We start from the raw sequence: 14840 nt of genomic DNA on the forward strand, positions 1-14840 counted from the left end.
TCAAATGTATAACAAACTGCTTTTTCATTGCAACAGCTTGGACAGCCGCAATGGTGGCCTACTTCATAAACAAATAGCATGCTTTAATAAGGAAATGCTGGTTGCAGTTGGACATGTTTCAGATCAGTGTAAGTATTGTCATTTTTCACACTAATGTAACTTGTCTCACCACTATAGCATTCCTCCCTCGAAATGACCACACCCTCATTATTCAAAATCATTCCCTTGAGGACATAATTCCTCAAGAATGTTCACAGATCCAGGAAATTGTTTGATTTACTCACTTCAAATCATAACCGCATCTGTATTTTACAGGTCATTTATTTTCCTCTGTATTAACCTTTTCGTAGTGTTTCATTATTCTTCCATTGTTTATTAAAAAACATATTGCAGTGTACAGTCTATTTCTCATGCCAATAAAGCTCTTTTATGATGAAATGGGGTGAGACAGAGATCAAGGAGTGAGTGATTGACGCACATGGACAATGACAGAAGCGACATTTCACCGGAATTGTGTGTCACAAGTTCACAAAACTCTGTTCGCGCACGCACTGCTCTGGCCGGGAATTATAATGGAAACGCCTTTTTACTTTCCTAGGAAGTGATCAATTAATGCATCAGCAAGGGAGAGGTTAGGAATACTAGGCCTAGAAGGAGCTACGCTGACGTTTGCATATGCAAATGGTATTTCTACAGCGCACATTAGCCTGCCAGCCTTATGGCGCACGCTTAAATTTACCTGTGATATATGTTGAGAGGTTAAATCTGTAGTTTGGGATTAAATGATAGCATGTCATCAGGGTGATTCTGGTCGAAGGTGTTTAGCATTAGGGTGTTTCGATTCTACCCCGGGCAGGAATTTAAGCCCTAAAACCCCTTCCCTTTCGCCACCAAAGTCACTGACACTGCTTATCAGACGATTCCGTTGAATTTCCCATGCAGGCTCAGTGGCTTAATAGGCCCTGCATGCTTCTGCTCCTTCTCGCTCTGTGCGACTCCCTACTAGTCACCCCTTGTTTTATCTGTGGTTTATAGAGATAGCATAAAGGGAGCTCTACAGTGGGGTAGAGTCGACCACCACCCTCCTAACACAGACAGACAGACACACACACACACACACACACGCACACACACACACACACACACACACACACACACACACACACACACACACACACACACACACACACACACACACACACACACACACACACACACACACACACACACACACACACGTCAGGCTTCATTCAACACACATTCCTGTGGCGTTAGCTACGAGTAGGCCTTCACTTTACTCCTACACGCTTGGGAGAACTGGAGGTTGAGCAAGAGGGGCAATTTACAGGCCATTGTCTCGGACAGAAACATGGAAGTGAGAGTCATTTCGCACAATAGATCACAGTTGAGTCATACAATAAATAAGTAACACTTAAGGTTGCACACAAGTCTACCAATGTACGTTTGGGTATTGATTTAAAAAAATTCAAAGTAAAAAATGTAAACGGCAAGAGGTGTGAAAACAATAAAACAAGTTCCAACGTGGTAGCCTACAAATTAAAACTGCGTAACCCACTCCTGCAGGAGCACAGCTTATGTGCGCTCTTTATACAACACCGCCCCCTGCTGGAAGCATTAGTCTATTCGTCTTGTAGTTTTCCCGTCAGCGAGAAGTGAGACGAGACGAGACAGCGAGACTGGTCACAATACACCGTTGTCTAGGTGGAGCAGTCTAGGTGGAGTAGTTAGGGTGTGTCAGAACAAACAAGTCACTTTCTCTAGTTTTTTGTGTCGGGCTGGACATTTTTGCACAGGGAGTCGCCTAGCAGGCTCACACAACCTACCTTGATCCTTCACAAAAGCGCGTGTCGAAGTTTTCTTTTTTTTATTTCTCCAACTCTTCGACACAGAACAGGCTGATCTGTCACTACTCAAGTTCATATCGACGGAAGACAGAAGTTGGTGGACCCATTGGAGGGAGACAAATAGTAAAAAGACCTTTGTGGAAATGGCAGCAACATGGCATTTACACATTTACATGTTATTCATCACAGTAAGTAATCGCAATATTACTTTTTTTTTTACTTGAAAGATGTATTTGTTATACATAGACGAAAGAAACGTACAATACTGACTCTAAAGATAATATATAAAACGATATGTGTATGAACCTATGCATTATATTATCATGTGTTGTGTATTGTATAGATGCTTTCCGTTGGGAACGCACGGTTTCTCCCCATTTCCATCCGAGTATTCGTGCCAGAGACGATCCCGACCGGTTATGTGCTCTATCAAAGTATGAGACCTATAATATCCCTCACCTCAACACCTGTAGAGCGACCAAACAATCCACTCAGTACCAAGCCTGTTCTGGTGGACGGTAGAACTGACGTGGTCCTTGTTTTGTTTTTTTGATTCCCCCCCTCAGTTAAAGTGGATAGCCTCAACACCACCGAGGCATTACATTTCGCAACGAGTGATGGTCATTTCTCGGTAGGAAGAGGAGTCATCTTTGCGTTATCCAGCACTGTGGTCCCGCTGACGGGTCGCCGGTTCTCGGTACGTGCGCAGGACGCTAGCGGAAACACTAACATCATGGAAGTCAATCTGCTCCGTGAGCCGAGCGCAGCGCCTTCAAGACTGGTATGTTTAATTTTATTAAATTCAAAACATTGCATAGCGGCGTTTAATTGACAGGTGGATGAATAATAGTCTTCAAATGTTCTAAATGTTTTATTTCTGTTGCATCCGTTTGTTTCGATGGTTTGCCTATCACAGGTGGAGAGGCGGATCAGGCGCTTCCTGAGTCGGGCCAAGAGAGTTTGGAGACCGCCACCGTTCAACATCATGGAAAACGGCAAGGGGCCTTTTCCGAAAACCCTCGACCATGTAATACTACTACTAATAATAATCAATCATTGGCTAATCACCTGTTGCTGAACTATACGCACATATTTCATACCAGCCAACAGAGTGTCCGGACCGTCCCCTTAGTCCTGACCGATGGCTTGTCGTTGACTCCTCCCTTGTTTTGTTTTTTTAATGAAACGAGGAGCAACGTTTATACACATCCAGACACACCCCTCGAGGTTCTTTGTGCTATTCGTATATATTCTTAAAAAGAAAAAGGATGCATATATTTCTTTCAATATGCTACAACTCAACCTCTATGTGTGTTTCTGATATAATATAATGTAATTATTACAATATAAATATTTGATGCATACTTTTACTGTTCAATGGCTAGATTGGGTCGAACACAGCGTTTAACCGCTCAGTGTACTACACCGCCGACGGGCCGGGGGTGACCATGCCGCCGGCCGGGCTTCTCAGCCTGAGCAGAGAAGGTCTGTTGAAGGTACTTGGGCCTATCGACCGGGAGCAATACCCCCAGTTGGAAGTGAGTACTCTAAAAGTTTATTGTGGTCGTTAAGAGGTAACATAAATACAGAACTTCAGAATAGAGAACTTCAGGGTTCAATAGAGATATAATGTGATAATAAACTCTTTGTGTATTCTTTGGAGTCTAAATAATACTTTTCCTTTTTCCTTTTTTAGTTTACGGCCAGAGTTTTTGAATTCGGCACCAACATGGAGACAGACAAACCTCTGTCGGTCACGGTCATCGTGGACGATGAGAATGACAACCAACCAGAATTCGTGGGCCCTCTTTTGTTCAAAGTGGCCGAGGGATTCAAACCAGGTCAGAACCCCTCGGACCCCAATTCTGACTGCAACGCCACACAGTCCTACACAGTTGATGGGGTTCACTAACCAACTGCTTTGGTCACCATCTCCACAGGAAAAGTAGTGGGCCGGGTCCAGGCCACCGATAAGGACCAAGCGAACACCCTTCACACCAAGATCAGCTACTCTCTCTTGACAGGGGGGAATCTGTTCTCCATCAACTCCGAGTCTGGCTTCATTACAGTGAAGAGCGACCAACTGGACCGAGAGGTAACAGTGCGCCTGGCCTCACTTCACGATTAATTCAATTAATTCAATACCACAATTACACATAGCGAAAATAAGTGTTGATTATGTTTTTATTTGCCATTGGTTTATCTTACCTTTGTCTTAATGCTGTAAAGTAATACAAAATAACAAATAAAATAAAACATATAGATTTATATAAATATATATATATATATACACTTTATACTTTGTATACCTATATATAAATATATACATAGGTATACAAAATATGTTTGCATTCGGGGAGTGTCATGCAAGATAAAGCCGAAACTAAATGCGTGACACTAGACAACATGATTTCTGTTTAAACACGGCAACTGTCGTTTTTGATTTCGTCAAAATATTGACAGTTGACAAATCGTAATGATGCCTGAAAAGGCCTAAGATTTGAAACTTTCATCTGTTTTCTAGACCCTGGAGAAACATTTGGTGACAGTGCAAATCAAAGACATGGGTGGTAGAGACAAAGGGTTGGTGAGCACAGCCACGGCCACCATTACTCTGGAAGACATCAACGACAACGCTCCGACGTTCACAAAGAAATCGGTAAGTTGCCTAGAGAGTAAAGTACTAACTTCTTAGTGCCTTAATCCTTTCTTTTATTTCTGCAAACCTTCTTCACCCTTATATGATATTGAATATTAGCATGAAAGTGTCATATGTGATCTTTTTTGGGGAAAGAGTTGCTTGAATGCCGCACTTTCACACTTTGTTTTTAACCTTTTTATTCTTCTTAAAGTACAATACAAACGTAGACGAGAACAAAGCAGAAATACTTATCCTCCGGATTCCGGTCGAAGACAAGGACGCACCGAAAACACTCAACTCGGAGGCTGTATTTACAATCATAGAAGGAAATGAAGACAACCACTTCAGGATCGCAACAGATCCTGTGACCAATGAAGGGCTGCTGTACGTAGCCAAGGTAACGGTTATCTTTTTTGCCTTTGCTTTATTATTCATCAGCAGTTTGGTTCAGTGTCAAAGAGGAGTTAAACTACAGCCATTTTTCATGCTACGGTCATGCAGGACACATTTTCAAATCACTGATTTGTTTTCAGGGAAGAACTAATGATCTGAGTGAAGAGAGATTTGACTGAACTTTGTTTTCTTGTTCCGTCCCTGTTTCTCCAGTCTCTGGACTACGAGAAAACCAAGAAGGTGGATCTAAAGATCCAGGCGCAGAATAAGGCCCCTTTGGAGGGTGACAAAGCCACCTGGCTCACCATCCCCGTGGTGGTCGGGGTGAACAACGTTGACGAGGGCCCCGAGTTCAAGGCCCCCAACATCCGCCTCATCGTGAAGGAGAACACACCCAACGGCACCGTCATCGGCAGCTACGTTGCTAAGGATCCCGAAACCAGCAGTGCCGGCGGCATCAAGTAAGCGTTCCCTCTTCTCTGTGGGTTGGGTAGGCCGTGAGTGGCCGGGAAACACATTGTCATTTATACTTCAACGAGGCTTTGAGGTAGATCCTCAAAGCATCGTGGGGCCGACTCTCACAGCACGGTGTGAGAATGTGGTGTGAAAAAAGCAAGAAAAAGAAAAAACACCGTTGTTGATCTCATCTTCATGTCTCAGGTACTACAAGGTCACCGATCCCGCCGGATGGGTCAATGTGGACGTGAACAACGGGGAGCTCAAGGTGGCCAACACCATTGACAGGGAAGCCACTCATGTCGTACAAGGGCTCTACAACATCACCATGAAGGCCGTGGATGCGAGTAAGTTGTGATCTCTCCCCGCTGTAACCCTGCCTGCTCTTTTTTGTTGTATCACAGCCAAATGTCGTATAATGCCACACCTCAGTATAAAGTAAGGCATTTCATTCTTTGATGGAATGTAAGCGTACACAGACCTGCACCGTCGCCACTGTGCTCTACTGCGCTCGTCGTCTATCTACATGCTAGTGTCTCAAATCTGTTGGGATCTTATTGTAAGGTCATCGACCGAACCTCGTTCCCAGTACCGCTGGAATGCTGGGTATTCTTGTCTGCATAGGATTAACCAGATGTCTAAATTCATGAATGTAGCCAATCCTCTACCATGCATTAGTCAGCTAATTGTCGGTCACAGTTTATAGAAGCCACCTGAGGTCTAAGGTGGAGCTGTCATACCCTTTGTGACTCTTGAGGTTTTAGGGTTGGAATACATTCATGTTCGATGTTGTTAGGTGAATATTTTTGGTAAAGCTCTATCTGCCAATCTAATGGCCTTGAATTACATTACAGCACGTTACCTTTCATTTTTGTTGTAAGCTAGATCGGTTTTGGTTATTATTTCCAAACCCTGCTCCACCCAATGCAGTTGTCAGAACACATCATTTTCGTGTTTTTTGTTTTGTGGTTAAGCAAGGACTATAGGTAAGGACTATAGTGTTTACTGCCAGACGACTCGTAGTCAGAACCACTTTCAATTACTGATCAGATTATTCTCCAGCATGTCTGAACAAATCTGACCCATCTGCTTTTGTATCCTGGCTATAAAATATCCAATCAAGTCATGTTGATACACAAAATGATTCTCTGTTTTTCAGGAGAAAAATGTCAGGAATTAGGAGACCTTTCATTATTTTGTAGAACCAGTTTTATGAGGCCGTTGACATTGAACTCCCCGTGTTTCAGACAAGAAGTCCGCCGTGGGGACGGTGACCCTTGTTGTGGAAGACGAGAACGATAATATCCCAGTGCTCCCCGGCAAAGAGATGTTTTTGTGTGAGAGGGACGGCCATCTTGGCTCCGTGGTGCTCAAAGCCTTCGACCCTGACAGCAGTCCCTTCGGCGCGCCCTTTGTCTTCAACCTCCCCAAAGACAATGACGGCAATTGGGTGTTGACGAACGTAAACGGTGAGTGAGTCTGCCGCCCCCTCTAATGTGATTCAATTTGAATGGAATTGTATGTAATGTAAATGTATGATTTAAATACTCAACTCAAGAACCACAACCGTGCTCATGCTAACACTTGAAGTGAACATCACCAGTGTTAGCATGAGCTCACTAGCGACTCATGAAAGCGAATGGTACAAATTGTGTTTTTTGTAATTCTTTTCCCCTTCCACCCACAGGTACGCAGGCTACCTTAGAGCAGGCAAAAGAGCTCCCATTGAGGATCTACAGCGTGCCCGTAACGGTGACAGACCTGCAGGGGTTGGGCACTTTACAGACGGTCAAGGTGAAGATATGCCAGTGCAGCAGAGGGGTCTGTGTGCCCACGAGCTATAGCTTTGGCCTGGGCCCCCTTGGGATCCTGACTCTTCTGCTGCCCCTGCTGTTGCTGCTGTTGCTAGGTAAGCTCTCAACGTTTCAGGCGCTATTGGCGCCGCTGCCAAGGATCTATCGTCATGATGGATCAACCATTAATCACGCAGACCACACCCGATGGAAGATAATAAAGATTACCAGAATTACAGCTAACTCGGAACGCTTTCCTGACAAAGAAACCTTTGTAACAAATTAGCATAAATGATGTTAAGAAAAACTGAAATGTCATGAACCTTGTGTAAGTAAGGGATAATGTACAGCGAGCCACTGAACAGCAACCATAGCAACAGATTGTTATTCAGAAATAACTGAAAGTAGAATTCCATAATTGACCAATATGAATCTGGGACATTCGACCAAGCCGTGTAATAAGCATGAGATAGATAATGGACTGCTTTCCTCTGGTCAAACAGATTAAAGCTTTCAGTCATATGTAGCAGCAGGTCTGGTGTAACATAATTAGACTGGAAGTAGCAATTCTTTTACTGCCTAAAGAGTAAAAAGTCAAGAATGCTTTATTATATTATGAATGAAGATTTGAAACATACAAAAAGTTTGTTTTATAACTACCTTTAATAACTCTCCAACATTGCTTAATGTTTTTTTAATTGGGGTTTTTCTTGGCCGACCAATATATTTTTGTGTGTACAATCGCTGTTGCATTGAACACGTGTCACAAAAGACAATATAGTAGTGTAAATAGTGTATTTTACAACTTAATCCGTGACAATATTTGATAATTTAAGACGGGGAGAACATAAAAAAACTACTTTGACGTTTCATCCCAAGAAGAATAAGAAGAATTTGGCACAAGCATGAAAGAAACTATACCGTTAAATATAACAGATAAAGTCTTTGCGGAAAAGCCTGCCGGCGTCCCGAGCTGTAAAAATGTCTCCCTGGCACCAGAACCTGAAAGCGTGTGTTTTTTTAATGAGATGTTGTTTGATCTTGACAGTGTGAGTCGCCCACTCCACGCACGCTACGTATCTGATGTTCGCAGTGCTAATTAGGTGTTCCTCTGTTGAACTGTGGGGTTCCTTTTAAACACAAGGGTGCTCAGCTCCATCTTATTCTTCCTCCTCCTCCTTTTTCCTTTTGTGGCGTAGGGATCCTCCTCGCGTTGTTCTGTGCCACAAACCATGGACAGATGAGAGAGGTGGAGGACGTGGGGGACAGTGGTGGCATCTTGCTCAAATCCAACATTGAGGTCCCGGGTGAGGAAGTGGTGGTAAGTGGTCTATCATACAATTTGGCTTTTGAATCTAATTTACCCATGACAGTTTTCCTATAATATGCAATATTTCTGTACCATTTCTTCCATCCACTACAGGATTCCAAACTCCTCGTTTGCCCCGGGTACGACATGTCGGGCTCGGTGAAGGGTTCGCTGATCAACGTGGGCTGGACGGGCAACAAGAGCTCTAGCAACATCGGCACCATAGACAACCGGCAGCACCTGGTGCAGGGCTTCAGACAGAACACCCTCTCCCAGGGCCAGTTCACCAACAGCCAGTACGGCACAGGCCAGTTTGGCCAGTTTGAGGAGACCCAGTATATGGACAACAACATGGCAGTCAACAATCTACAGTTCTCCCAGGATGAGTCGGCGCTGTACCAAACCTGGGCGACCAACAGCATTTACCTTAATGAGGTAGATTAAAGAGTTAAAGGGTGGAAGCTCAAGTTAAATGCGGTTAGAGTTGAGGTTGTTCGATGTTCAAGAGTTGGGTGAACATCCCCTGTCGTTGTGCAGTTAGAACTGTGCTACAACTCTGCCGCCATTCTTGATTCAATTGTGGATTTCACAGCTAAAGCAATGGCAGTAAAATACGTTGTTTTGCATTCAACACTTGTCTATATATATGTTTGTTTCTGGGTGAAGCTCTATTCGCTGCTCTTCTAGCTTATCAGGAAGAGCTCTTCAGGGAATCCCCTCGGCCAATTACCAATCTCCTTGGCTTAGTGACAAAATGAGAATAAAATGTACTGAAAGTGTCCTTTGCGCGCACATGTCTTCTTTTGTGTGCTTTTAACACGGCTGGGATCCTCCTCTCTCAAAGCAGTATGCAGTGTCATCACACTGCGACGCAATCTCTTTCCGGCCTTCCATTGGTCAGTTCAGGGGGCACCATTCAAACGTTTTTGTTGTCTTTTTCCGTGGCTGCAGAAGCTGGCCTACCTGGACACGGACCCTGACGATGCCGGGGCAGAGGACATTCTGCACCCCTACGGGTTCGAGGGGGTGGGCTCTCTGGCCGGCTCGGTGGGATGCTGCAGTGACCTTGACCATAAGGAGGACCTAAACTTCCTCGACACACTGGGGCCAAAGTTCAGAACCCTGGCCGCCGTGTGCACCAAGAAGTGAACAAGGTGCCACCATGAGTCGTTTTTCGTTTAACGTTGTTTTTTTTGCGGGTTTTCTCTTCAAAGATGCGCTATGTCGCAGGCGGATGTGGATTTTTGGGGGGTGCATGGGACATGATGGAGAGGAAGGAGTTAAAGCAAATGGTTTGCATCTACACACACAGGCACACACACACGCAAACTAGTCTGCACTCTGAACTGTTTATCCTTTTATATTTTTTCATTCTGTCCGTAAAAAAATTTGCACTGAAAACCAGTTATGTACATAAGTTGTTTTTTAATGAGATTGTATTTTCAGTTTTTTGGGCTGTTGGAGTCATGGGGCGGTGTTGATTAACGATTATCCCACTGCCATGTTCACAGGAGAGGTGACCAAGGTTAACCTTTTCCTTTTTTCATGTTATAAATGATCCAATTTTAGATTTGTTTTCACTGCCGATCCGGTTTTTGTTTGGTGTTCCCGACGAGAAGCTAACTTCTTTGTTCACGAGGTCCGATGTCACCGCTGTTAACCGTGATGACACTAGTGGGTTTCGGGGAGTGTAGCGTTTAGAGTGCACACGCGCGGCACAAGGGTGTGGAGGTGCAGCTCAGAGCCGCAGGTCAGGAGGGGAGTGTCAGGGCGCGTCAGCCTGCAGCTAATCCCTGTGAAAATCTGCAAGAGGGTGCGTCTGGTAGGGCAGGGTTTGGCCGGCGAGCTCACACTAAAGCGTCACAAAAAGAAGCAGAGGAAGAACAGAAAGAAATGCCAAGTCTATGACTAAATGTACGTGATACAATAAAGTTATAAATGTCATTGGATGTTACATTTCCTTTTTTACCTTGTTTTATTTTATGTAGGCCTATTGTATTGATAATTGTAGCAACTGCACCATTATGCTACCAACTGTGAACAAACCCTGGTTTCTGAGATCCATGCAAGCAGGTGTTATGTTCGAGCTCTTAGGGATTAGGAAGCCTCTTGGTATTTGCTCGTAAGACATGAGACATCAGAGACTGCTGACATCGGGCTGGTGGAAAGGAGAAGCTGTCGTTAATCACGCACTGTAATCTGTGTCCTTATGCTACAGTGAATGAGACACCGGGTGTGGTTCTGTGAGTCAGACATTCACTCGTCTCCATGACAACATGGGCCCAACCTGTTCCACTTAGCGCCCTCCCCTGCCCCCCATGAGCCCTACCTTTTAGCACCACCCTCATCTGCCAGGCCTTTATAACAGACAGAAACGTGTTTGTTCACTTGCTCTCTCTCTCTCTCTCTCTCGCTCTCTCTCGCTTTCTATCTCTATGGCTCTTTCTCTCTCTCGTGCGCTTGCTCTCTCACTCGCGCTCTCTCTCTCTCTCTCTTTCACTCACTCTCACAGACACAGTCACTGGATCTCTCACTCTGTTCACCTGTATAGACTTGAAGGGTTCCCATTTCAGGTTCCAACTGACTAATCTAGGGTTAAAGTGTTTATACAGTCTCTCTCTGTCTCTCTCATGCTGTCTGTCTCTCAAACGCCCTCTCAGACACACACACACACACACACACACACACACACACACACACGTATTTATACACACACATTAAACACAGTATACCTGGACACATGCCCCCTTCTAAGATGTTCTTAGATTACTATGATTTAAAATGTTCTATTGTGACTTCCTCACTCGCAGGATATAAAGTAAGCACTTCAAAATAGTGGGTTATGAGGCTAAGGATCTGGGGATAATAAACACCTCGGAATACATACACAAATGAGTCATAGGAGATAGCAAATGCCTTGAAACCGAAGCCCCTGATCTTATTAGGTTTAGGAAGATTATGGATTATTGTGCCTCATTAGCGATAGGGATGTAATGGTGGTGTTGTTCACTCAACAATGCAAATTCCTGATTTTTTTCGCCGAGATGACATGCATATCAGATTTGAATTCAATACGTCGCGATCCAAAGCTGCAAAGATGATTATTGAGAGCAGAAAGGTCTGGCAGTGTGGCGGTGATAATCATCCGAGATGACAATGGAAAAGGGGAAGCAGGGAGAGAATTATATCTTTGAAGCAACTCGATCTCTCTCGCTGTGTTCAAATAGGCCTATTGAAATCGTGATGGAAGGACAATGATAGTGTCACAGTTAGAAGAGAACGTCGAACAAGCTGAAGATGCAAAGGGGTCTCTTCCCTTTAATCAAAATCCCAACAGACCCAATTAGTACAAGAACTCCCGTCTCACAAAGTGATAGAACAGAGCCTCAAATATCTAAAGAAGCCCCTCCCCCCACTATATAGGGGGGCCTATAGTGTTCACCATGGTTTTATCACAAGTTATTTTTGGATGCATTAAAGACAGAATTGTATCGTTTTTCTTTAAGGGCCAAAAAACAAGCTTTTGCTTGTATGTCTTGATATCTATTTGCTAATGTTTACTTAAGTTGCTGCTGTAATAGATGATGTCAGTGTTGTGATTATGTCGAAATGTTATGGTGATGCAGACCTCAGAGAACGCATAACAAAACCCCTGAGGTATTTAATGTCAGTGAGTCTTCTTGGTCACACAAAAAGATTGTTATCCAATTCCTTCTTTTCGAACAAGTCTAGCATGCATATTTTTATATGTAAGAAGTTATAGGCCAACTGACTTCTGACTTTACTTTCAATTGGGAGCTGCAACATGATCAGCTGCACGGACGCGTGCAAGCACGCAGACACACACACACACACACACACCCACACACACACACACGAAACACACGCGCGCACACACACAAAGACACACAAAGACACACACGCATATATATATATATATATATATATATATATTTACACACCTCAATACACTCCATATATATTCTCTTTGGGGAAATTAAAGTAGCAAGCTCACGTGAGAGCAGGCCGCTGATGAACGGAGTAATTGAATAGCGCACTTCGCCTGTCCGCTCTTATCACCGGCGCTTGAGCCATCACTTTCAGCCACTTCCTTTAAAGCTGCAATTAATTCCAAAGCAGTAGCGTGAAATTAATTTATTGCTTGTAATTAGTTTTTGGCACACTGTGAAAACAATCTCTAGATAGGATGTTTTTCGCCCTCCAACGGAGAGAGCAGCCCAGGGACCCTCGCCTACCTCTGACTTCAACATGGAGTGGCTCTGCCAGATGCCCAGAGCGCAGATCGCAGAGCGCACTTCAGGGCTGCACTGGCTATGCGTAAATCCGTCACTCGGTATGTGCGTTTAATCCTTACCGAACCACCATACCATAAGAAGGAATGAACGATCATAAATAAAAGGCTATCAACACAATCAAGGACAACTCCCCATTCGATAAGCCTACTTTGGCTTGTTGTTTGCTGGTTTATCGAAGCTTGAAACACATTATAGTACAGGCTTAGTTATATAGACTACGTTTAGAATCGGCCGGGGGTCGTCCCGTGACTTCACCCATTACGTTGACAACCTGCGAAAGTGCATAGTAGGTGAACGAAACAAGAGGGCCAAAATCTGAAATATAATGCATTTTATTATGCCTATTTTCCGCAATGGTTTCCATGCGTTTCTTTCTTCCACTTGAAATGATCAGCTCAAGATAGTTAGTACGCCTATATTGGACTATCATGCATTGGTATTAATACTACATAAATTAATTTCCACCTGTATCAAGAATAACAAGCATGTCCCCCACTCTATATCCCATTGTGATTCCGAGTTGTGCCGCCAGGTGTCACTCTTACCTCTCCTCTGTGTACGAGACACACCGCGCTCTGACAAGGTGGCTGAGGTGCTGATTTTTAAATGGTGGCAGAATCCAGCCAAGACACATCCTGCGGCTCTGATACTCATGTGACAGAAGGGGGAGAAAAAAACAACAACAACCCTGGAATGATTAAATCAGGTTGAGGAGGCACGGCAGGGTAGTTAAAGATGGAGTGATATGACAGGCTGTGACAGGTGTCAGATCCCTTAGATGTGGCGTCTGCTGGACTCTTTGGCTATACAGCACCCCGACCTCTATCTAATGAATGCCTAATTCCAGAGTGTCTGGCTCCATATAGGTGGGACACTATATTACCTCCATTACTAATTATAAGTGAGTGAGTAGGAAAACCGCCCGGGCACTGTGGTGTGGCTAGCGAAGCGTTAGGCTACAGTTCATGTGTGGGCGGTGGGTGGTGACTAATAAAAGATAGAACATATAGGAGATATAATCCTCTTGAATAAATGCACTGGAAGGAAAGAGGAGTCCCAATCAAGAGCTGTCTCTTGGAGATGATGACTTGATTCGGCCGTCTCATTGCGTATGTTTAATTTTATAAATGCATACTAATTATTTAACCTATGATATGAATAATATCAAAAGTATATCACAAAGCGTCAAGCACAAATAAACCTGGATAACCAGACATTTCTATTGTGCTGCTCTAGTGTTTAGGTAGATATGCGTTTTGCTCAAGGATGCAGACACTAGGGATTGGAACCAGCATGGCAATCGTTCGGGAGTCACAACTAGCTGTGACTATCCTATTGATTTGGTTATTATCCGATCAGAAAGTGTTTTATTGCCATGTACTTTTTGCAAACGCAAGGATCATTTTGTTATATATGCTGGCAATGTTATGATATTTTGAGTCAAGCTACAAAATAATAATTTGTGAAACGATAGAAAGCAAAGAAATGAAATAAATACAATATAAACGTCGAGGCTATAATGTGAGTGTGGAGGTGTGCAACCAACGAGTCTGGAAGGATGAAATGATTCATTGAAAGACCATACATCGCACTAAGTTTCAATAGTCAAACACTCAACCAAGTAGCCTACTGCTAAGTCTCAATAGTCACAGACTTAACCTAGTACTGCTTAGTCTCAAAAGTCACACACTTAACCTAGTTCTGCGGGCTAAGAAATAAAAATGCTTTAAATTTCTTATATTGTTCCTATTTTGCTAACATCATGGAATGTTGTTACAAATGAATACATTAAAAGTTATCGTTAAGGGCCGCTATCTCTCTAGATCAAGTTTTATCTGTTCAATTTTTTAATGGCAGAGGGCACTGAACGCTCTCGTCTCTTCAGTGGAGATGGCGTTCAGAACGTCCTTGATGAAGAGTCGACGAGCATGCCTCACTCCTCAGCATCAAACTGAATGGAAAAGAAAATCCAGAGTGGGTTTTTAGACCTATTATTTTTTGGGGATTTCAGAACGTATTGGAGAAATATTTCATATCAGTAGAAACAAGGACGCGAGTGACTCAAAA

At 43.6% G+C, this 14840-nt stretch overlaps 1 protein-coding gene across 1 annotated transcript; it reads left to right on the forward strand.

Moving 5' to 3' along the window:
• The first annotated feature begins 1722 nt into the window (after positions 1-1722).
• Positions 1723-10406, forward strand: LOC307086104 (desmocollin 2-like protein). Its single transcript, XM_079751156.1, has 16 exons — positions 1723-2053; positions 2209-2299; positions 2432-2646; positions 2782-2892; positions 3251-3403; positions 3562-3706; positions 3806-3960; positions 4390-4524; positions 4718-4903; positions 5113-5360; positions 5560-5702; positions 6603-6824; positions 7043-7264; positions 8348-8469; positions 8572-8892; positions 9409-10406. The coding sequence occupies exons 1-16, from the start codon at positions 2009-2011 to the stop codon at positions 9604-9606; spliced, it is 2712 nt and encodes a 903-aa protein (XP_079607282.1). The 5' UTR covers positions 1723-2008; the 3' UTR covers positions 9607-10406.
• The last annotated feature ends 4434 nt before the right edge of the window (positions 10407-14840 follow it).

Source organism: Pollachius pollachius (genome assembly GCF_949987615.1).
Source record: "Pollachius pollachius genome assembly, chromosome: 14".
NCBI classification, from domain to species: Eukaryota; Metazoa; Chordata; class Actinopteri; order Gadiformes; family Gadidae; genus Pollachius; species Pollachius pollachius.